Source organism: Paramormyrops kingsleyae, chromosome 1 (genome assembly GCF_048594095.1).
Source record: "Paramormyrops kingsleyae isolate MSU_618 chromosome 1, PKINGS_0.4, whole genome shotgun sequence".
In the NCBI taxonomy this organism is placed as follows: Eukaryota; Metazoa; Chordata; class Actinopteri; order Osteoglossiformes; family Mormyridae; genus Paramormyrops; species Paramormyrops kingsleyae.
The window spans coordinates 4272374-4296135 of NC_132797.1; the positions used below are offsets into that span (position 1 = coordinate 4272374).

The 23762-nt window shown below is 48.1% G+C and overlaps 1 protein-coding gene across 1 annotated transcript in view; it reads left to right on the plus strand.

Annotated features, from left to right (window-relative positions):
- Positions 1-258: 258 nt before the first annotated feature.
- The window catches only part of ppm1h (protein phosphatase, Mg2+/Mn2+ dependent, 1H), a 33700-nt gene continuing 10196 nt past the window's right edge, over positions 259-23762 (plus strand). The window contains exons 1-7 of the mRNA XM_023791463.2: positions 259-957; positions 7480-7645; positions 10444-10791; positions 13367-13479; positions 14540-14624; positions 14988-15106; positions 22989-23052. Of these exons, the coding sequence (XP_023647231.2) occupies positions 725-957; positions 7480-7645; positions 10444-10791; positions 13367-13479; positions 14540-14624; positions 14988-15106; positions 22989-23052 (1128 nt within the window). The 5' untranslated portion in view covers positions 259-724. The remainder of the gene's footprint in view (positions 958-7479; positions 7646-10443; positions 10792-13366; positions 13480-14539; positions 14625-14987; positions 15107-22988; positions 23053-23762) is intronic.

Below are 23762 nucleotides of genomic sequence, written 5' to 3' on the forward strand. Positions count from 1 at the left end.
GATTTCTGTCCTGCGGAGTTTACAAGATCCACTTAAGCTGGTCGTATAAATCCTCGTGGGCAGAAAGAGACCTTTCTGAGCCAATGGGGCGCAAGGAATTTTCTCCTAGGGACACCGGATTTTCACCCAAACCAGATAGATTGAAATAACGGTCAAAAGTCCTCTGAAAAAGAGTAAGCTCTGAGGCTGAGATTGCAACTATGACACAACACAATACACTTACCTTCTGCTGTATGGGAGAAGGTGAGAAGGGAACAGTAATTACAGCCCATTGAACACAGTGGCACTTAAAGACGACAAGCATTGTACAAATTAAACGTTATACCATGAAAAAAAGCGCCTGTAGAAATAACCAGGTTCTAAGAATATGCTGCTTAACGTTTTCTAGTAACGCCTCTAGCAGTGCATAAACAAATTAGGGTAACTAACAGACGTAAACATTGCTCTAGGTCCAGTACGAAACGAAAGCTACCTCTGACCTACTGCTGATAACAATAAGCGGCTCAAGGAGGCAGCTCTGCGACCAAATCCAGAAACCGGTCCGTCACATGACCGCGCATATCGGAGTTTATTTCCGCGTTCACCGGGACCGGCCAGCGCTGCAAGACACTCTAACCCGAATACTTGTGCTCCGCTCCGCCGCCGTAACGTCGCCGCACTGGGGGGAAATCTGGGGAAGGGGAGCCGGGCAGTCCGTCGCTCAGATCCACGCTGCAGCAGTAATATGCTCACACGGGTGAAATCTGCGGTTGCCAATTTCATGGGAGGCATCATGGCTGGTAGCTCTAACGGTGATCACCTCGGTGGCTCCGACTTACCGTTGAGATTCCCGTACATGAGACCGGAGTTTCTCGGACTGTCGCCGGACGAGATAGAGTGCTCTGCGGATCACATTGCACGGCCCATCCTCATCCTGAAGGAGACGAAGAGCCTGCCATGGTCCACGGGTTATGCCGAGTAAGTGCTGCACAGATCGCCGCACGGACTGGCGTGCATGACCGGCGCGTATGCAGCGGCGCTGTCGGTTCTGATTGAATGGGTCACAGGTGGAAATGTGCGAAATTAGCCTCTGGTGTGAGGCGTAATATGCAATTAACATCAGAGGGAGTAACAGGATAAAAAAAAATATGCATTTGCTGGAGACGGCGAATGCATTTCTCGTTTCGTTTAACGGAATACCTGCGTGTTAGTAACGCCTTTGTTCGCGACGTGTAGTATTTATATTTTTAATTTGACGAAATGTAATTCTGTATGCGCGCTCATGAAAATGACAGATGCGCCATATGCATTACGTATTCCAGTTGCTAGGGGGAGTGCAAGCTGTTAAAAGAGCAAATATTAAAATGTCGATCTAAAAATATAAACGCATTCACTTCCAGGATAAACAAATCGGGATTACGTTGTGTTTATTATCTTGCATTTATATTGAGTGAAATTCGTTATTTGATGTTGCACACCGATGTTGCCGACTTAATAATCTGTATATATATATTTATTTTTAACAGCATTTGACTTGACGGACAGTCTTATAACCTCAAATCGGCGTGAAAAGTGCGTGAAATCCGTGGTTCGTGACGTCATCTACGACTAATTCACGGGAAAAAATCAAGGCCATGACATCAGCGTGTGTAGCGTATTACACGCAGAAATATGTAAGGTGTCCATTCACCGCTGCTGGTCTTAGATACATTATGCTGGAACAGGATTATCCGGGACAGGCTTCCTCGTTTTAAGTTAATTTAAACAGGAATCAGTTACGTTATCAACAAACGTACCTTTCCTCATGTTCAGTTATTCTAATGATGTATTTTTTCCGCAAGTCTGCAAGTTTTAGCCTGTTGTGAGCAGATGCACAAACGTGAATATTTTTAGTGCTGTATATTCTTGCTGTCATTAAATTTAATGTTGCCTCGAGCAAGAGAGGGAGAAACGAAGTGCGTTGCAAGTCAATTTTGGACTGGCGAAAAACAGTGGTGAAGAGTGAGCTAATTCTGGTCTGCAGAAAAGGGATTCAGGCGTGGACTGGAATCCGTGGTGTGAAACAGGATTGAAACATCAACATCAAGATAATGTCATTAATACAGGAGAAAATGTACTTTTCTTCAGATCTTGGAAAGGGGAACTTGAGTGTCATGTGCCTACCTCTGACGCTCCAGTTTCGCACCAAAATCTCACTGTGGTTACAAGAAGAAAAAATCGAGGCATTTATCACAGAGAGATTCCTGTCGTAGCTTCCAGGAGAGAAATGGGAACTGAGAGTTTCAGTGCATCTAGAATAGAGAAGAGCAGATGGGGTGGGGTTAGAGTTGTCTAAGGATGCACTCATAAGGCCACACAGCTCCAGGCTGGGCACTCTTGTAATAACAAGAGCAATCGTGTGTCTGTGCTCCCCCCCCCCCGTCAGGGCTCCTGACGACTGGTGCCAGCTGGCTGCCCCAGCCGCTCCGCGGTGTCGACTGCCAGCTTGCTGGCCGTGTCCCCGTTCAGCGCGAGAAGTGTCCCTGTCCCACGGGTCGCGGGACATTGTGGCAGGACCCTGACAGCTACACCCCTCAGCGTCGGCTGTGCTGAAATGCTTATGTAATGTTCATAGGCCTCGTGGGGGCAAAGCAGTGCTTAGGAAAGCTTGGTGCTGTGGCCCCCTCTTAACCGTGAGGTGCGTCAGGAATCCTGACCTGCCCCCCCTCCAACAGTCTGTTTAACTGGCTCAATAAAATGCAATTGAACCAGAAGCCTTCCAGCCCCTCCTCCCCTCCCTGTCTTCCTCTTCACTTCCTGTTCCTGGGAGTCTCTTCCTGTTTCTTCCTGGAAACACTCCTCCACCCCATAACCGCTTGAAGCCGGCCACAGATTGAGCTCCGTGTCAGCAGCTGGGCCTGCTGACGTTATGGAAAGGTGCATGACAGTCAGTCGTCCCTCGAAATACCCTCCTGTTTCTAACGTGCAAGGATGTTCCCCTGACAGGAACATGTTCTTTTTTAAAAGTGAATATTCGTCTTCGTCTGGAACATTTTTGCAGATGTGCATCTGTGGTAGGCAGGGGTTTAGCCTCTCAAATGCAGTGGTAGTTTGAGTCACAGGCGGGCATCAGAAAACCTAAAATCTCCACCAATATTTGAAGAGTAAATTTACAAAACTCAGTCCATGTTTTTGATTGTGTTTGAGATGAGCCCACCGATGACCCAAAGTCAGGTTTCCTCATCATACAGCTCTAGAAAAAAATAACAGACCACAGTACAATTTTTCATTTCACTAATTTCTCAATTTATAGGTGTGCATTTGTGAATTTTATATTATATATATATATATATATATATATATTTATTTATTTATTTTTTGCAAAGTGCAGTCTGGTTCTACTCTTTCTCATTAATGAAGGGCTCCTTCCTTGCTTTATGGGACTTCAGTCCTGCTTCTAGGAGCCTGATATGAACTGTCCTAGCAGTGCACCTCACACCTACACATAATGTTTCCCATTCCTTTAGAAGGTCACTTGAGGTCATTCTTGGATTTATGAGGCACTGCTAGATAAGTTGACTGTCATCTCTGGCATTAGCAAGTTGCTTCTGCCCTCTGCCTGGCTGGTTTCTGGTCGTTCCCAGTGTCTTGCTTCACCATGTTCTTGTGTACTGCTGTCTTAGAACCTTTGAACCTGGAAGCAGCCTGCTGCTCCGTGTAGCTTCTGCCAGCAGAACCAGGATTAAACCAGGATTTAAAAATGTAGATTTGTTAAAAAATACAGTGGTCTGTTACTTTTTCCAGAGCTGTATGTTATTGCATCAGGAACCAAAACTCACTTATCCTCATGTAATCTGATGATGAAATTTTCTCAAACATATTCCGTGAACTGAGTGAATTTTGGAAATTTGCTCTTCGTTTAACTGTTGGCTATTTCAGAAATCGTCAGACATGTCCCGACGGTGGTTCTTGGCTCCTGTACAGTACACAGATGTTGGCGTGCTTATTGAACACGCTCCACGTGTGGTTGGCGGGGCGAGTCTGCTTCTGCTGCACCACGTGTTGCTAGCTTTCGCATTGGCATCTCCTGCCACGACGGGCCGGGTGTCTGTGGGCCGAGTGCCCTGTCCAGCAGATGCCTTCTCCGCATGCAGTGCGTTTCCACGGGGCCACGTAGCACTTCCCTACTGCGGCCGCATGCCAAACTGCCTGCTCTGTAATTTCAAAAGTAATTTAAGCTTTAATTCTTTTAATTTGTGCGAGTGTTCCTCAGTCACGGATGAATTCATTTCATACCTGCAAATAGAAAACTATAGTCTTCTAATGGGGAAGATAAAGCAGTACTTTTATCTTTAAAGGGGACAGTTAATAAATAGGTTTGTATTGCATTCTGGCTGTGTCTTACAGACCTCAGGGTCTGCATGATTGCCCATCATGATTGCCCATCTGAGTGACAGTCAAATTCATGTGTTGCAGTTTTTTTTGCTGCAATTTCAATGAGATTTTAGGTAACTGGTGTCCTTCCCCCTTTTTAAAAAATAATCAGCATATCTTTCATATTCCCCCCTTACTGTACCTTCTGTCACCCTGTCCCATCCCTGGTGTGTTAAACGGTACCAGATGGCTACAGACACCCACATACCTGCACTTCTACATTCTGAAAAGTAATAGCACCTCATACACTGGATTGTGGACAAACATTTTAAACCAGAAGAGGGTCATTTGTGCTCCGCAGATTGTGCGGAACAGCTAGTGGTTCACCCAGATGTCTGTTGAGCTGACATTTTGCCCAGTAATCCCATTTCCCATTAATGATTCATTAATAAACAGTCATCGCATGCAGTGCCTATATGGTACAGGTAGCTCTCGCTTTCTGAGCTCCCAATTTACAAGTTTATATCTTTGCGGGAATTGTCTGCGGCAAAAATATAAAAATTTAATTTTTCGTATTTTTTTTTTTACAAATTGCACACAATTCAACCTGCGTTGCCCAAAAACACTGTTCGTTTTTAAAAAAAATAATATTTTTTATTTCAGTTCTATGGGACAATCAGAATCAAAATACCTCCCGCCTTATGAGCTCTCGATTAACGAGCAGTAATTTAGCTCGTAAAGTGAAGAACTACCTGTACTTAAGAAATGTGGGAGCACAACACTTAATGACATGTAGGAGTAACACTGTAGCTATTAGACACAGGAGCTACAAAAAACTGCTAAAAACACTGGAGCCAAACTGTACCCATGCGGAATGAGCTGAGAAACTGCACCAGTGTTGTTCATAATGTATTACTGGGTTACAGGATTGCTTTTCTACCTGTTCTTACGGCGAAACTCAAGCCGATCAGCATAATGTATGCCTGTCTAGTCTTACTGCTGGTCTTCTGATCATGTACCACTGAGCAGTCAAATGCTATTGGTGCACTTCAGAATGAAGCGGGCTTCGCCAGATAACAAAGTGAGGGTCCAGTGTGGTCACATGTTGACCTAGATGGTCATGTGGTCAAGATGACCAACCATTCATAGAAGCAACCAGATAGGGGTGTAGGAACCAAGGAGGATGTATGCGGCGGAGTCCCCCAATATCAAACTCTCCTCCCCCCATCTTTTAGCATTTAATAGGGCACACAGTCTTGCGTCATTTCATCCTAGCCAGACTCCGTGACCTGGGTGTGGATGTTTGTGTTGTGCCAGACGGAGAGTAAAATCTAACAATTTCCCGTTACAGGCAAGTCCTGGGTTGTGTTTGTGTCGTGTGAACTGTGCATGGCCACCGCAGAACAGAATGGTACCTGGGACGGCCTGTGAACACTAATTAGTGTTGGTGTTAGACAGCAGTGTTGGTGTTAGACAGCAGTGTTGGTGTTAGCAGTGTTGGTGTTCAGCTGCGCGTGTGCGCTGATGCGTCGGGAAGGAGGGTGTGACTTTCATGCCACACTCCTTAGTCTCCCAGGGAACCTGTAGCGGTGGTCAGTAAGGTTATATTAAAAGCATTCTTGTGATTACCATTACTAAATACCTTGCTAATACAGTAGACAAATGTGTAACATCAAATTGAACTTGGAATTCTAAGCAAGATTAGGTACAGTCTTAGCTATAAAAGTAAAATTCTGACAGATGTTCTTCTTTTGTTCCACTGCCCAGTGGGTTGTTTGTATCAGACACAACTCTTTGAATGAAACAAGACTCCATTTGCTTATTCATTATCGAATGTAAGTCCCAAGTTGCCGTTGGCTGGGATCCACTCGTCCCTGGAGAGGACTGTTGCGCTTGGCTCTGTCTTGATGTTTCATGTGCAAACCCCTTGAGGTCCAGGTCTGCTGGGTGTCTGGTTGGCAGCCGAGCTGATTAGACACTCTGCGGCTTAAGGGAGCTGGAAGATCTCCTCTCGTTTCATGAGCTGGCCAAAATCTTGTGCCGAATTCCACACAGAAGGTCTGCAAGGAGACGGCTGCTGCCCCAGGCACCGTCGGTCGCAGCTCTCAGTTTCATTTAATTCCGTCGACGATTGTGGCAGGCAGAAGCCAGTTGGCACCGAGGACCATGAAAGTTGGGGTCTGTCTGGTTCATTTTAGCAGGCGGCTTCAGCATTAACGTCAAACAGCTAGCACATAAGTACTCTGAAATGTAAGCAAGATCAGACGGTTCTGAGACTGCGTGATTGTGACATAGGAGAGTCTGGGAGAGCAGAAGTGAAAAATCTCATTCAGGGAAATTCTAGTGACAGATAGAGCTTATTTGAAGGTATTTGTGTTGCATTTTTTTTTTCAGAACTGTAACTTACTTGAATGATGTTTGTGGGAGACCTGTGTGGTAACAGAATTCAAACACAGAAGCAGGAGAAGATTTCTAATACAGCTGATGAATATTTGATGGGTGTGGAAGGGAAACTCGCCCAATGTTCAACACCAGCATTCCTTCCCCAAGCTTCTGCCCAGATCTTTTCTCAGGCCTCTTTTATACCCGAGTTGTTTTCCAGAAAGTGGCTGAAGGTGAGGTTCCTCCTTACTTTGTAACTTCTCTGAAATTATTCAGGTTGCTAGGATACAATTGGGGTGGGGGGGGGGAGCAGCCGTTCCCACAGACAGCCTACCAGGTGGCCTTTATCAATCTGAGACTTGACTTGTTCCTAGTGGTTGCTAGGGAAAGAGGCCGCGTGTCCTTGGGCATTCTTCTTTCACAAAGGGCATGATAGGATACGTGAAAAGCAGCACTCCAGTGTAACTGTATTTGTGCAAATGGTAAAGGAAGTACCATTTCTCTTTATACATGTTGACTGAGTATTAATCAGTCACTAACAGTGTTTATCAATGATGATGATGATAATATTGTTTACATTCTTAATTTGTACTGATCAGTGGTTTACTTTGGGTCATGCTTTGTGCCTTTTTTTAAACAGCACCATCTAGTGGGGTCAAAAAATACAGCAAATGGTTCAAAAAGCATCGTTTTGTCCATCGCTACAGCACAGACTGCACTAGTGCCACTGTGAGTATCCATGGTGTATGTGATTGTCGCCAATAGGGTCATCAATGCAGGGAAGAGCACCCTGAACGAGGACCAGGCCTGCTGCGAAGTGGTGGTGGTGAAGAGGAAGCCAGGCGTGTCCAACACTCCCAGCAAGACGCCCACTTCTAAGAGGAGGTCCTCACTTCCTAACGGGGAGGGTTTAGGGCTGAAGGAGAACTCTGTAAGTAGCCCGCATTTATTTTTCTGTACCTTATCTCAACATCCCATAGCCCTCACGCCTGTCAGTCCATGGTCTCCTGCTCTGGAAGTCTCACCCTCATTTCCTACAGTACGCCTATCATTCCTGCCTTCTCCAATTTCCACACACTCCTGCTGTTACATTCTCTGGATCTTCCCCTGACCTCCGATTCACCCCACATTGACGTGTTCCAGACCAGCATTCATGTCAGACAGATCGCTTTGCGATTGGTTCGGTCTTCCTGAGGCCCACGCATGGCCAGATATCCTGAGTCATCTCCTGTGCATTAGCTGCTCTCTTCAGCCTGCATCCACTGCGACAGGGAAGCAATAATGCGTTTCATCAGGAATAGCATTTAAAGGGCACACAGTCTTGCATCATTTCATCCTGACCAGACTCCGTGACCTGGGTGTGGATGTTTGTGTTGTGCCAGACGGAGAGTAAAATCTAACGTCGCTCAGGTTATTGGTAGAGAGAGAGATGATGGGGCCATTGGTCGCTGAATTAGAGCCGTCTGAAGCTTCTTCTGGGTCTGAGGGTATTTCTCTTTACGTGATAATAACCGTTCAACTGTTGTTGCTGAGATTTGGCACGGACTGGGTGACTTACTTTTGGAATGATGTTTAGCTGAGTAAAATCGCCAGGTATACGCTTCACAGGAGATCAGCATGAAGGGCAATTAGCCTAAGCTTTGGTCCATGTAGTTTATTGCCGGAGGTGAATTTGTGTTGTATGGTGCAAGAACAAAGAGACATGCAGCCCAGCCCTGTGTTCCGTCTCCTTACAACCAAATGTGCCGCTTTGGATACTGAGAAAACTGCAGGCCAGTTTGTCTTGTGGATATAATGGGTCTTGTTTGGAGGGAGTTTGAGGATGGTTACCCCCCCCCCCCCAAGTGGATGGCTAAGGCGATTGGGATGCAGTGCCTGTGATTGCGAGATCCTTAACCTGATTGGCTGACCCCCTGGAGTCCTGCTCATGATAGTATGATAAGAATTATATATACTGTGGCCTTTTTAATATATCATGGGAATGAATTTATAAAATATCAGCACGATTTAACTAAAAACGAGGGTAAAAATTTGTAAAACATGTCCACGATTTAGTACATCGTGGGAACGAATTAACAAGATATGGCCACAATATCTATAATTTCTAACTAATATGAAGGAACGATTTAGCTAAACGTGGCCACGATGTATATAATTCTTATCGTTATTGATCAAAAGCGATGTGCATTTTTTTTTGAGAAAGCAGGGTCATGAAGAGCGCAGCTCATGATAAATAACGATAAGAATTATATATACTGTGGCCTTTTTAATATATCATGGGAATGAATTAATAAAATATCAGCACGATTTAACTAAAAACGAGGGTAAAAATTTGTAAAACATGTCCACGATTTAGTACATCGTGGGAACGAATTAACAAGATATGGCCACAATATCTATAATTTCTAACTAAAATGAAGGAACGATTTAGCTAAACGTGGCCACGATATATATAATTCTTATCGTTATTTATCATGAGCTGCGCTCTTCATGACCCTGCTTTCTCAAAAAAAAAATGCACATCGCTTTTGATCAATGTGTCTGCTAAAGAAATAAAATGTAAATGAGGCCGTTCCATATACAGAGACGGTGAGAGTGACCGATAATTTAAGCATGAATATCCGCGGAGAGAGATTTCCTCATTCCGCGTGTTGATTTCGGTAATTGAAGCGGCTCTTAATCTAATCGCGAGAGGCTGTCTTTTGTTTGCTCATCTCATGCTGGGTGAAGATCGGTAACAGAAGAGCCTGTTGTTCCTCCCCGCTGCGCTGCTTCGCTGTGCAAACACTCATTTATCTTGTTTACCGTTTCGCTTATCCCCAAGGTCGTGGGTTTCGGTCTGGGCTGCGTGGGCGGCAGGGTGCCATATTATGGCGGCTAAGCTGAGTTCTGCGGTCCTACTCTTTGATGCCTTATGCCCAATTTTAGTCACATTTCTGTGACTCCGATTGCCGCTGTTGATGTCAGCTCCCTGTTTCCTTGAATGCGATAGCAGTATTGACGGTTTGACAGGACCGACGCTGGAAACTGCATGCTGGGTTTCCCGGTTTCCCTGTCTGCTGTTGGGTGATTCATCCGCAGCCACAGTGTGATATAATCACGGCTAAGCCGACTGTCACTGCGGTGAGGGTACATTTAGGGCTTTGAGGAGATTTGTGAGGACCTCTCTGTCCAACTACTGTCCATATATCATTTACGTCACATTTAATTTATTCAAGCGGATGCTTTTCGCCAAAACAACGTGGAGTTGAAAATGCAGAGTCAGTCAGTCCCTGGAGTAATTGGAGGTTTCGGATCTTGCTGGGCGGCACGGTGGTGCAGTGGTTAGCACTGTCGCCTCACAACAAGGCTTCGGTCCCTGGGTCACCCAGGGTGCCTTTCTGTGTGGAGTTTGCATGTTCTCCCTGTACATGCGTGGGTTTCCTCCAGGTTCTCCGATTTCCTCCCACAGTCCAAAGACATGCAGATTAGGTCATTTGGCTACTCTAAATTGCCCATAGGTGTGACTGCGAGTGTGTGTGGCTGTTTGTCTGTGTTGGCCCTGTGGTGGACTGGCGACCTCCCGATGACCCAGATGGATTAAGCAGTATAGATAATGGATGGATGGATCTTGCTTAAATGACCAACAATGACGTCACTTTGCCATTCATAGGCTTTGGACCAGTAACCTGCTGAGTCACAGTCCACTCCATGTGTGCAGTAGGTCTGATTTTGATTACGTTCACACAGGAGTCCGAGGGGCTGGCTTTCCACTACTGGGCGCTGTTCGATGGGCACGCCGGCTCGGGCGCGGCTGTGGTGGCGGCACGGCTGCTCCAGCACCACATCACCGAGCAGCTGCGGGACGTGCTGGACATCCTAAGGAATTCGGCCCAGTCCCCGCCCACCTGTCTGGGTGAGGAGCCCCCCAATTGCACGCCGAGCTCCCACCGCACCCTCACGCGCGCGGCCTCTCTCCGGGGCGCCGCCGGCGCCCCTGGCTCGCCCAACACTCCGCCCGCTCGCTTCTTCACCGAGAAGAAAGTCCAGCACGAGAGCCTGGTCATCGGAGCCATTGAAAACGCCTTCAGGGAGATGGTGAGTCCGTCCTCCGACAGCCGCACACAGCATGGTGATGACGCCGGTTCTGCTAAGTCTTGCCTAGAACCCGTCTAATGAGAAACCTTTGCTCTCAGTGCCGCCGCAGTACCGGGACCAGGAAAACTATGGACCCAGTGATTCTAGAGAACTTGTGGCTCAGCCATCAAAGGCTTACTGACTCCAATGAGGGACCCTTGCGCTTTAAGTACTAACCCGCTTCCATAATTCACTCATCTAGAGTTTATACCCACCTTATTTAAAATAAATGAATGTGGGATCTGGTGTGGGGTTAACGACCCACCATCTGGGCTGGATGCCCGAGGCAACCTGCAGGGAAATCACAGTCTAAAGACCCATAAATCACATGTTTGAAAGTGCCGTCTCTCGCCAGTCGAGCCGGTGTCTGTCCACATCCATAATGGGTCATAATGATGTCACATAATCCTACTGGGTACATCCCATTTACCCATAAAGTCACTATAGCTATTGTAGGTGATTTCGATGACATCTACGCACAAGAATTTCCATTTTCTTCTGCACAACCACTAGACTTGGAAACGTCTGTCCTGAAACTTGTATCAGTCTATATTATTTAGATAAGCATTCAGCAATGTGTTTTCGATTACGGATATAGAAATAAAATGTAGTAATAATAATAAACCGGAATGACCACTAGATGGCAGTGTGACTCAACAAAAAACGTTTGTATCAGGTTGCAAAACGTTATCCCCCGAAATACTGCACAAACATGTTGGAAATCGGTTACCCTGGCTGGGGATATTTATAAACAGGGGCATATGTTCTTATTCTCGTTTGCCTCATGCTGGTTTTTAATGATTCATGAACCGTGCAGTCGTGACAAACGGAATACACGGAGGATCCGCGCCAGGGCGGCCAAGGCGCAGACTCTCGGCGTTCGCTCCAAACAGCAATCATCCATCTTCCCTTCTTTTGTCACCTGTACCGTTCGTCTGTAAATTATTCAAAATGTAGTTTATGCAGGACAATGGCAGCTGCAATAATTGAGTCGGCCAGATGCCAAAGCCAATGACTAATAAGTCACTGGCCAGTTTTGATTTGCAGTAAGGCTTTTAAAGACATACTGATGGTTTGGATCCGTATCTGAAAAATACTGTTGCGCCCCCAACCCCACCCCCACCCACCCCGGAACCGTTGCATGCGGCATTTGGTTCAGACAACTGGTTAACTGAGACACAACTGAATATTTTTTGAAAAATAGATATACAGAGAATGATTTAAGCGCAGTGACCCTCAAAGTGTTTTTTCGATCACACGGATTCGGCAAACGCAGTGAAAAAGCTTTTGCTCATGAGCAGCAGATTTAACACGGAGGATGAAACGCGGGGAGCAGAACACAGATGTTTTTCCAGCTGTAGTTCCCCTATAGTGACACCCACAGCACGATGTTACATCAAAGCAAAAAAAAAAAAAATCAAAATTTGTTTTTTTTTCTCCAAAAATTTAACAGGATGTTTTTCCTCGCAATTGAAACTTCCAGCACCTTCATTTTAGATTTTGGACAGTAGATGCTAAGGGTATGATATCTGAGGCATTTGTCACCCTAACGGCCTGCTTTATAGTGGGGCCGCTTTTTACAGTGATGGAAATGAGCGACGCGTCTCTGTAGCAGAACCTATGAGGTGCTGTCAGATCCACACCCCGGGGCCACAGATCTGTTCTCTCATGCCTGGTCTTGCACGTCGATCACGGTGGGAGGTTAGAAGGACCTGGAGGGATGCGGCAGTCTAGTCTGCCCCCCCACTACTAATCAGTCAGTCGATTCAGTCACCGAGCTGCAGAAGCTCCACCCAACCGTTGCTCACAAATTGCCGCCACCCCCCCAGCCTCTCGGGGATGGGGCTTCTCTGGAGAAAAGGGGCGGCACCCTCAGCTCGGCTTTGCGGGCTGGCCCGACTCTGGATCTCGGTGCCAATTCCATTACAAACGGGGTCCATTAATCCTCGCTCCCCTCCCGGCTCGGTCCCGGGTTTGCGTCCAAGCTCCAGTTGAAATGCATTCAGGATGATTCCCTGAGGTGACGTTAAATGAGACCCGTGACATGCGCGCTAATTACATACCACTGAAACTGGACCGCGTGTCAGATCATATCCTGATTGGTCTTATGGAGTATATTCAGGTTACCAACAAAAAGTAAATTTGAATTGTATTTTTTCTGAATAATTAATTCAGAGATTCATTAAAAATGCATACCGTTAATTAATGTAATGGATTTTTCATCTTTTCTTGGTTTAATTAGCATAATTAATCTATTTAATTAAAACAGAGAACGTGATATTGGTTACCACACTTCTTAGCACAGTTTCTCTGGCTCCTTGTGTTTCTGTTTGCCTACTGATAACATTTTGTCTTTGTGTTTTTTTTTAAAAATATCATTTCTTCCTCTTCCTTTTTAATTTATTTCAGACTTTAGTATGATGAAAGATTATAACCAGGACCATTAAAAGTGCAGTGAATTTCTAACAGAAATCCGCATGCCTTGTGCTCTTGTTTGCGTGTTTGTTCATGAACGCTTGTGTGTACACGGCCGCAGGACACGCAGATCGAGAGGGAGAAGGCCATTTACAACATCTCTGGCGGCTGCACGGCGCTGGTCGTGATCTTTCTGCTGGGCAAGCTCTACGTAGGCAATGCCGGAGACAGCAGGTAACGGGCATGTTACCCATAATCCTCCCTTGTCTTTCACGGGCAAATCAGTTTAGAGCTACATTGACTGATGGGTGCAGCACTTCAAGGCACCAGAGCAGACTGTCTTCTTCCTTTTGGTTACTGAATAATATAATGATATGTTTAAATTAGTGTGTCTCAGCCCAGGCCTCAGCAAATCCCCCAGACAGTCCACAGTTTTGCTCTCCGCACACCTGGACCAATAGCAGCGAATGTCTGGTACTGGCGTATTAGAAGTGGGAGGGAGCAAAAATGTGACTGAATGTGTGTTAGGGGTCACTGCGGACTGAGCTAAGAAACTCTGCTTTACATAGTGTAATAAAACGTTTGTTGGTGTTGTTTGGTTTAAAGAAAGTCTCCTGTGTCGTACTGAAGTTGAGGTTTATTGCAAATGATGGATAGTGAGAAAGGCCGTCATATGTGAGAGCGTGACTGCGTCATCGCCGAGGCCGTGTCGTCACAGGAGTGCCCCCCCCCCCTGTTAAATGCTCCTATAAACAGAGCTGCCCTGACCAGTGGTCGCTGCTGTCACCCACAAAGAGAGGGGGCTGTGAATCACCCTCCAGATGGGGCGTCGAGACCCTGGATCTCCACAGATATATGAGCTGCTCCCCCGGGGCCACGACACCTCACCACTCCCCCTGCCCATGACACACAGCCCACCTCAACCATGTTCAATAACCCAGACCCGAGCCCCCAATCTTGGTGGTCTTGGTGACCCCGTAGACCTGGCCATTTTAACCAATCAGCACACGGCCTGCAGTGGTTTCTGAGCTGAAGCCCAATGTTGTCACACACAAGGTGTGACCCATGTCCCTGGTTGTTCTTTTGTAAATAATTCCCTTGCTTTTGTTCAGCCGTTCACCTTGACTTTAAATGCCCCCCCACCACCCACCCACCCCCACCCTGGAAGTGACTGGCATTTCAGAGCTGCCTGCAATTAGCAGGTCAGTAGGTATTCAGCTCTGTCAGCCTTGCAGGATCACACATGCTAAATGGGAAGAGGCTGGTATCTGCAATGCTTTCTGTCGCCCTGCAGGGCCATCATCATCCGTGGCGGAGAGATAATCCCGATGTCCACGGAGTTCACGCCCGAATCGGAGCGACAGAGGCTGCAGTTTCTGGTGAGACTGCCGGCAGTGCGGTGGCGGGTCGAGGGTGTTTGCCGGGGAGGGGTGACACACTCCCTGCCTCGGTCACAGTGACCTCAGCATGTTAGCAGTCAGGCTCAACAGCGTAATGACCTGCCAGAGAAAATGCAGAAAAACCAGAATAGAATAGCGATACTTTGTTAATCCCCGTGGCGAAAGTCTCTTTTTGCCAACTCCATGCATGACGAGCATAAAACTCTAACCCACCGAACCACAAGCCATCCGATGGTGTACAAGGTCTCTGTCACGTCATACGGCAATGAGAAGAAGCGTGTCTAAGAGGAGTCTCACATGGCGCGACCTTGTCTCCCCCCCCCCCCCCCCCCAAAAAAAAAGGCCTACATGCAGCCCCACTTGCTTGGCAATGAGTTCACACACCTTGAGTTTCCCCGACGCGTGCAGAGGAAGGAGATCGGCAAGAGGATGCTGTACCGAGACTTCACCATGAACGGCTGGTAAGCGACCTGAAGCCCGTCTCCCATCCTCTCCAAAATCACCCGCCATACTCAAGCATTATAAATAAATCAGGGCGGTGTGTTATAAATAATGTAATGCAACAGACCCTTCCCACTCGCGGCTCCGCCGCGGTGCGTTGGGCTCCCCCTTAACCGCTATGCGTCACGTCTGCTCGAATGGGTGTGACAGATTGGCTCTCCTTAAGCCATCAGACACTGTGATGCGTATTTGAGCAAATCCAGCTTTACGGATGTGACATTTACACTCATATTGGCAACAAAATGCCTCAGAGCACGGGCAGGCTTAGAATCAATCAGTCGATTTGCATATCTTTTCATGTAGCGTCTTGGGCTGAATATGGGTACATCTTCATAATTTATATATTGATTCACATGTTACAAATATGTAGCATGTTATCAGCGTCGTGGGTGTGACATCAAACGGACCTTTTCACAGAATCACACGTATGTTGCTTGTTGTTCACGGTACCAACATCATCGCCAAAGCAGCAGCGGTATTGCAGCGTGACGTCTGTGCGTACCTGGTGTTCGGACCCCAGGACCTCCCGGTGAGGCTGTGAAAGGGGCCGCTGTCTGGACCGTCCTCCGTGCAAAAGCCGCGTGTGCCGGAGCTGTGCTCTGATGAATAAGCAGTTTCCAGTGCGAGACCTCAGTCTCACCCCACGCTCTGCAAACACAGAGGGATCAACGAGTGATTCCGCATCTCTTAGCCCCTTTTCCATGTTTCATTACCATGGAATACGGCTGTGCAGCAGTGCTTGATCAGGAACCCTTCTCTTGATAAACATTTACAGTGTAATAATGATCGACCATTTAAATATCATGTTTAAATCAGCGTGACTGACTGGGGGCGAAATGTCCTTAATACGGATTCTTTTATTGGATAGCTTTCATTTGTCAGATTAAACAGAAAAATCATGCATTAGATAAAATAGGATTGGTGGTGATGTGGGGGGGTGATACCGTCTGGACTCCTTCATGTGCTTTAGCCTGTTTGATCACGCGTCTTACTCAGACCCCGCCCCCATCATCTGATTGGACGGGGTATGCCATACGTCACATACACTGACAGCTGCTTCTGATGACAGTACGCTGTGGAAGAGTGGGAAATTAACTAGTCTAGCATGTTGGCGGGTGGGGGATAGCCGTGTCCTGGGAGGGTGTGTCAGTGAAACACCTACTCACACCTCCTACTCATACCTCCTACTCACACCTCCTACTCCCCCGTCGCTCATGTCCCACCTATAAGCCATGAGTGTAATACACGTCGAGGACACCGTTTCCTGTTTCAGGACTGACAGGGTCTGGCTTGGGATCGCATCAACCGGACACGAATATTGAACATGGATGAGGTTCCACCGTGAGAGACGAGAAGGGAAAGTAAACCCTGTGAGCAGAAACGTGTGTGCATCAGGACATGAGAACAGGAGAGCGATGCGTTTCGGGATGGACACGAGAACAGGAGAGCGATGCGTTTCGGGATGAACACGAGGACAGGAGAGCGATGCGTTTCGGGATGGACACGAGAACAAGAGAGCGATGCGTTTCGGGATGGACACGAGGACAGGAGAGCGATGCGTTTCGGGATGGACACGAGGACAGGAGAGCGATGCGTTTCGGGATGGACACGAGGACAGGAGAGCGATGCGTTTCGGGATGGACACGAGGACAGGAGAGCGATGCGTTTCGGGATGCACACGAGGACAGGAGAGCGATGCGTTTCGGGATGCACACGAGGACAGGAGAGCGATGCGTTTCGGGATGCACACGAGGACAGGAGAGCGATGCGTTTCGGGATGCACACGAGGACAGGAGAGCGATGCGTTTCGGGATGGACACGAGAACAGGAGAACGATGCGTTTCGGGATGGACACGAGGACAGGAGAGCGATGCGTTTCGGGATGGACACGAGGACAGGAGAGCGATGCGTTTCGGGATGGACACGAGGACAGGAGAGCGATGCGTTTCGGGATGGACACGAGAACAGGAGAGCGATGCGTTTCGGGATGGGCACGAGGACAGGAGAGCGATGCGTTTCGGGATGGACACGAGAACAGGAGAGCGATGCGTTTCTGAATGCAACCGAGAACAGGAGAGCGATGCGTTTCGGGATGGACACGAGAACAGGAGAGCGATGCGTTTCGGGATGGACACGAGAACAGGAGAGCGATTCGTTTCGGGATGGACACGAGGACAGGAGAGCGATTCGTTTCGGGATGGACACGAGGACAGGAGAGCGATTCGTTTCGGGATGGACACGAGGACAGGAGAGCTATGCGTTTCAGGATGGACACGAAGACAGGAGAGCGATGCGTTTCGGGATGGACACGAGGACAGGAGAGCGATGCGTTTCGGGATGGACACGAGGACAGGAGAGCGATGCGTTATGGGATGGACACGAGGACAGGAGAGCGATGCGTTTCGGGATGGACACGAGGACAGGAGAGCGATGCGTTATGGGATGGACACGAGGACAGGAGAGCGATGCGTTTCGGGATGGACACGAGAACAGGAGAGCGATGCGTTTCGGGATGCACACGAGAACAGGAGAGCGATGCGTTTCGGGATGGACACGAGAACAGGAGAGCGATGCGTTCGGGATGGACACGAGAACAGGAGAGCGATGCGTTCGGGATGCACACGAGGACAGGAGAGCGATGCGTTTCGGGATGGACACGAGGACAGGAGAGCGATGCGTTTCGGGATGGACACGAGAACAGGAGAGCGATGCGTTTCGGGATGTACACGAGGACAGGAGAGCGATGCGTTTCGGGATGGACACGAGAACAGGAGAGCGATGCGTTTCGGGATGGACACGAGGACAGGAGAGCGATGCGTTTCTGAATGCAAACGAGAACAGGAGAGCGATGCGTTTCGGGATGGACACGAGAACAGGAGAGCGATGCGTTTCGGGATGGACACGAGAACAGGAGAGCGATGCGTTTCGGGATGGACACGAGAACAGGAGAGCGATGCGTTTTTGGACAGGCAGCCAGTCAAGGACACGGAGGCTGCCTCCTTTTATACATAATGCAGGGGCCAAGGAATGGGCGGGGTTTATCAGTCACCTGGCACTCCTTCCATCTCGCATTCCCCAAACGACAGTTTTATAGCATGTATCTCTAGCTTCCTGCAAACCCTTACTTTCTTTTTGTAAACAACTCATTAGTTCAGTTCATCGTCAAATATGTTTAAGCTTTCCTGTTCCTAGTTCATGTCTTTCCCGACGAAGTGGGTTCCTCATTCAGTAATTTAAGCTATAATTTGTCTGGAACAACCAGGAAGGCGCTGACGGCCTTGACATGGTGCAGACCGCGATGCGAGCCGGTAATCACGGCAGCTTATGAATTTTCATTGAGTGGCGCGCCGCTGACGGGAGCCGCGCGGAGCACTGGGTGATCGCGGGGGATCGTGGTGCCTCCGGAGCAGACGGCGGGGAGCGCAGGAGCGTGCCGCCGAGACGTGAGGATGTAGGTCGGAGTGGCTCGTTAGTGAGGCTCGCGATACCGAGGAGACGGGGCCTCACGGTTCATTAGTTTTGGGGGGGGGGGGATGTATAATTAAACACGCTGCTCACTAACTGGTCACCCTTAAGAGAAGAGCAGCAGAGATCCATGTATATAAAAAAGAACAGCGTAGAAGGAGCAGAAATAACCAAAAAAGACTATAGATAATATACTGTGTGTACGTGTGTATATGTGTATATATACATATATATGTATGTGTGTATATATTGTGCATATATATTAAATACTGTGTATGTTTACATATGTATGTGTGTGTGTGTGTGTGTGTGTATATATATATATATATATATATAAAATTCTTTTTTTTTTTTTTGCTACCTGCATTTAAATTGACCAGCATTCTGTTGGTGAGATCTTTTGTTCTTAGGATGGCAGGGACACTTGAATGTCATTCCATTTTGGGAACTCAGGAAAGACTGAGGAAGTGTCTGCATCCCCGTGTGTGTGTGTGTGTACGGGTGTCCCAGTTATACTGCCTGGCTCCAGGATGGAATTTGCCACAGCTCTTCGGGGGGGGGGGGGGCACCGCAGTGATGGATGTGCCGCAGTGTGTGTATTCTGCATGCACAAGCGCTCCCGGGGCGAGCGGTGAGGACAGGCCGTGCGCCGCCGTGACAGTGATCAACGGTTCCTTGTCTGGTATTCCTGAAGGCAGCTTTCACTCTGTCAGGGGTCCCCTCCAGCTTCCTGGAACAAAGGAGCAGAGAATAAACAGCATTGCAGCATTAGAGCTGTGCAGATTAACAGCCCCCTTTACACACCATTGAAATAGCCACACCCCCAAGTTTGGCCACACCCCCCCCCAGTTTGGCCACACCCACTCATCCATCAAGCCTGCATAGGGGTGACGGTTCTCTGCAGTTGTCTTCATAATGCCAAATAAATTGGAGGGGGCAGTTTGTACAGCAGAAATTTATATATTCCAGCATGTTACAAAACCAAAACCCTGGCAGTTCTTCACTTGAAGCAGCCGACAGTGTGTGCAGTGATCAGCCGTCTGTCAGTGCAGACGGAGATGCTGGAAAGTCACGCAAGGTCGCCACACCTCGAGGTGGTCTCTGACTGAGGAAGGGAAGGCCAGGTAGAAGCGTTTAGCTGTACCTCAGCCTGAGCACATGAGAAAATGACTGTGGTATGACATGATTATATTGATTATTAACCTACGAAATTTGTAACGTACAGTAAAATATATACAGCTAAGGGTGAAACCCAGCATGCTAAGAAGTTATTATGCATCATTAAATCAACAATAAAATGGCATTACTGTAGCTCTGCCCCTTGTTTTTCATACACGAATTACCTCCAGCTTCTCACATCCGGCGTTTTTTTGTTAAAATACAGAAATGAACATATTTCGTTGTTGCTTATGCTCACCCCTGAAGCTCACTGTACGCAGAGGGGTGACGACTCCCATCCTCTTAGGTAACAACCGGTACGTTGCTTCCTGGTGGTTTTCAAGTGGATGGCTTGTTAACGCGATTCCATTTAAAAAAAATACCCTTATTATTCTCGAAGCCTCTAAATATAGCGTTTTAATCCGTTTAGGCATGATATGGGGTTAGTCACTCTTGCCTGGACTGAAGCTTTCGGCTGCAGGTCTTGATGTCGCTTACAGTTGCAGAGGTGACTCACGTGTGTAGGAGGGACTTGAAGATGTTGTCTGTCACAGTTTTCTTTTGAACAGCCCCCCCACCCCCGCCCCCGAAGGATGTGAGTCGCTTTCAATGGTGAATGATCTCCTGATTTCCACCAAAGCAAACATCTGACCCTGTCTCGGTTGCTTGAGGTTTTAATGCATGCCGGGTCTCTGATGGATCCATCCAGTATCAGTTATGGAATGCGAGGTCCTGGTGAACCTGTGATATATACATTTTATTTATTTAGCAGGTGTTTAGCAGGTGTTTTTATCTGGATGTACATCTTTGAGGAAGCATAGTCTTCCAGTTCCTGGACCTGTTGGGGGTTAAGAGTCTTGCTCAAAGGGACAACAGTGACATCGCTCAGCTGACTTAGGGATTTGAACCAGTGAGCTTTTGGTTAAAGGCAGGACATCCCCTAAGCCACATATTGCCTCTATAAGTTTGACTGTGTTGGTTGGGAATTGACCTCAAGTGACATCTTGACCTCTTGGTGCTGTATCACCAAGGCACAGGGCCAACATAGAGATGCCGCTTCATCGCAAGCTACACACAGTCAGAAGGAATGTTAACGGCGTCCCATTTGCTGTACGGCGAACATCTTCGGGCTGCGGGCTTGACCAGGAGACGCCGGCAGACACCTTCGTGAACACAGAAGAACATGCTAACTGCACATCCGCAGAGCTGGGCGCCTGTCAAACTGCAGTTCACGTAAAGCCTGGTGGTAATATCTCTGTGGTGAAATGGGAGGGTGCTGGTTTTACCCGAAGTGAAAGTAATGTAGAATCATATCACCGCTCCTGCTTCACATTCATGTTGCGCAAGCCACAAATAGCCCTCAGAGCGTTGTACGTTTGGGAAATTAGGACCATTAGATGTGATATAAGGCCGACACACTTCCCAGACTGCCTGCCTGCATGCGTGCTGGTGGGATGGCATCCTGGAGGTGATTGCTGGAGCAGGTATTAAAGCGAGATTAATTTCCTTCAGTCATGCTGTCAAAGCAAGTTAATTTCAGGCTCTGCAGATGAGGAGCTATCGCAAGTGCGTCTGCGTTCTCAGCACTGTCGCGGTCCCTCTGGGGAGCCACGAGGAAGCCCTTTGATATCGTACCACGGGAGTTTCCGGCTTCAGGGCGCCTTCTATTGACGGAGGAAGGATGAAAAGAGAGGGACCGTAGATCGGCGGGTGTTTCTGTGGAGAGCCAATAGCTCCTGACCCGCCGGAGTAGAAATGCTGACAGTGGAAATGTGCGCAGCGTGAAAGCATATGTTCCCCTCGACTTCCTCCAGCAGCCGTGTGCTCAGTGGTCCTCTCTGTGTGGCCTGACCAGAACAGCAAGGATAAAGATCGCATTGTTTTTTGTTTTTTTTTTTTCCCCCTCGCGTTTTCATCCCAAAGCTTGTGAAAAATGACGGCAAAGACAGATGAATTAATGAGTCGCCATTTTTAACGTAGCGGCAATGTCTCGTGAGAATGTTCCGCAAAGAACCGGCGCCTCTGGATCACCAGAAGCGTGACTGCACCAGCGCATTTCAAAATCAGTCAAGAATTTTTAGAAGAGAACGCAGAATGTTGAGAAAACAGAAGTCAGACAAGGGTCTAAAGACTGAAAGCCTGAGCTAAATATCCAGTGACATGTGCAATGGCTGGTCCAGTAGGCACTGGGAACGTGGCTCTGATCGTTCCTGGGCTTCACGGCTCAGAGAGAATAGTGAGACACCAGTGATCCCAAGATGGTTCACACGCGGGCGGGCGGCACCGCCCACCTGCCTACCTCTGGGACAGCCGGGGGCGGGCAGATGGATGCCCCTTAATGACTGCCGGGCTGGTGCCACTCTCATGCATGAAGCTTTCATCACCAGGTCTAATCCTTAATCAGGAGCGATCAGGAAGGCTGATCGCTTCATTAATCACCCACGTGAGCAAGAGCAGATCAGCAGGCAACCCTTCATGGCAGACATTGTTTAAAATCTTCACGCAAAGCAAAACAAAGTAATGGAATCGGATCAAACGTGAACATATGGGCGCCCACATTAGCGATGCCGTTTAATCCGAAATTCTCCCTATTGCTGTTCCTTTGAATCAAGTCATTATTGGCATGACAATTACAGGCTTTTGACTAGTCGTTAACAAAAACAATGTCAGGGAGCCATGCCTTAGTATCCTGACATCTCCATCAGTGTGCGGAGGTCGCGTAGCCTCAGCCAGGACCGTGACGCTGTTTTTTAGCGGAATCGACAAAGCGGTTCCCACGGCGACGTCTCCTCGCAGAAACCGCCTGCACTACCGCCGTCTCAGATTCTTCACCCTGTTAGTTGCCATGAATTATTCACGCCCGTCGGCGCTCTCGCATTGATCTCTCAGGAAGGCCGTTTCAGAAGAGTCCTGATGCGCGTATAGCCACATGGCACATGCAGAATCGGTATGCTGCCAGCAGCGCGACGGGACGGCCTGCATCTCCGCTTCAAATCTGTAGCGAGGAGAAGTGCGGTGAACGTCCCACGCCGCTAGACACACCAGGGTAACCGCAGTGTTTCACACGAGTTTCTACAGAGTCCCGTCCCCCCCATCCCCCACCCCGCCAGTAGGAAAGACTCAACTGCAAGTCTTGGAGGGGGGTGGGAGCAAAATGCCATTTTGCTGGTGGGGCCATAAAACAAAAATCCATTAGTGTCTCCTCCTTTCTCCACACAGGGCGTATAAAACCATCGATGACGATGACCTGAAGTTCCCTTTAATATATGGAGAAGGCAAGAAGGTAAGAGCACAATCTGGGTGGCAGAATTACTGTCTTGGCCTTGCACGCCTGGCAGAGATCGATACGCCTGTGGATGGCAGTCTATCAGCCGCTGTCGCTGTCACTTATCTGAGCCCCAAGGGGACCTGCGGGCGGGGCCACATTTACCCCCCAGTCAATGGCTCAGCATCCTGGGAGCAAGCTTGTGGTGTGTGTGCGTGTGTGTATGTGTGTGTGTGTGTGTGTGTGTGCATGCGTGTGCGTGGGCGTGTGTGTGCGTGTGTGTGTGTGTGCGTGTGTGCGTGTGTGTGTGTGTGTGTGTGGTGAACAGGGATAATCAGCCTCACACCAGCCACAGGTACAGGTGAAACCCACATTATGCTGTTTAATCACACCAGACAGCAGTTTTTAGGGAAGTCTAGGGATACCGTAACAGTAACACTGAGAAGATGAATATTATTAGGCAGACTTTGTTTACATTTGCATTTATTTTAGTCATTTCATTTAGTAGCTGCTTTTCTCCAAAGCGCCGCACAAGTGAGGCAAATAACACGAGCTTATGGCTGTCAGGGAGGCGACTGGCGCGGTGGGGAGACCGAGTGCTACTGCTGTCGGAGCAGGAGCTACAAATTTGCCAAAGTAAGAAAAGCTAATAAGACAGATATTCAGTGAGAATCGTCAGGAGGAGTCGGGAATCAGGGAACAGTCAGTGCCGTGCATCTATAGCCATG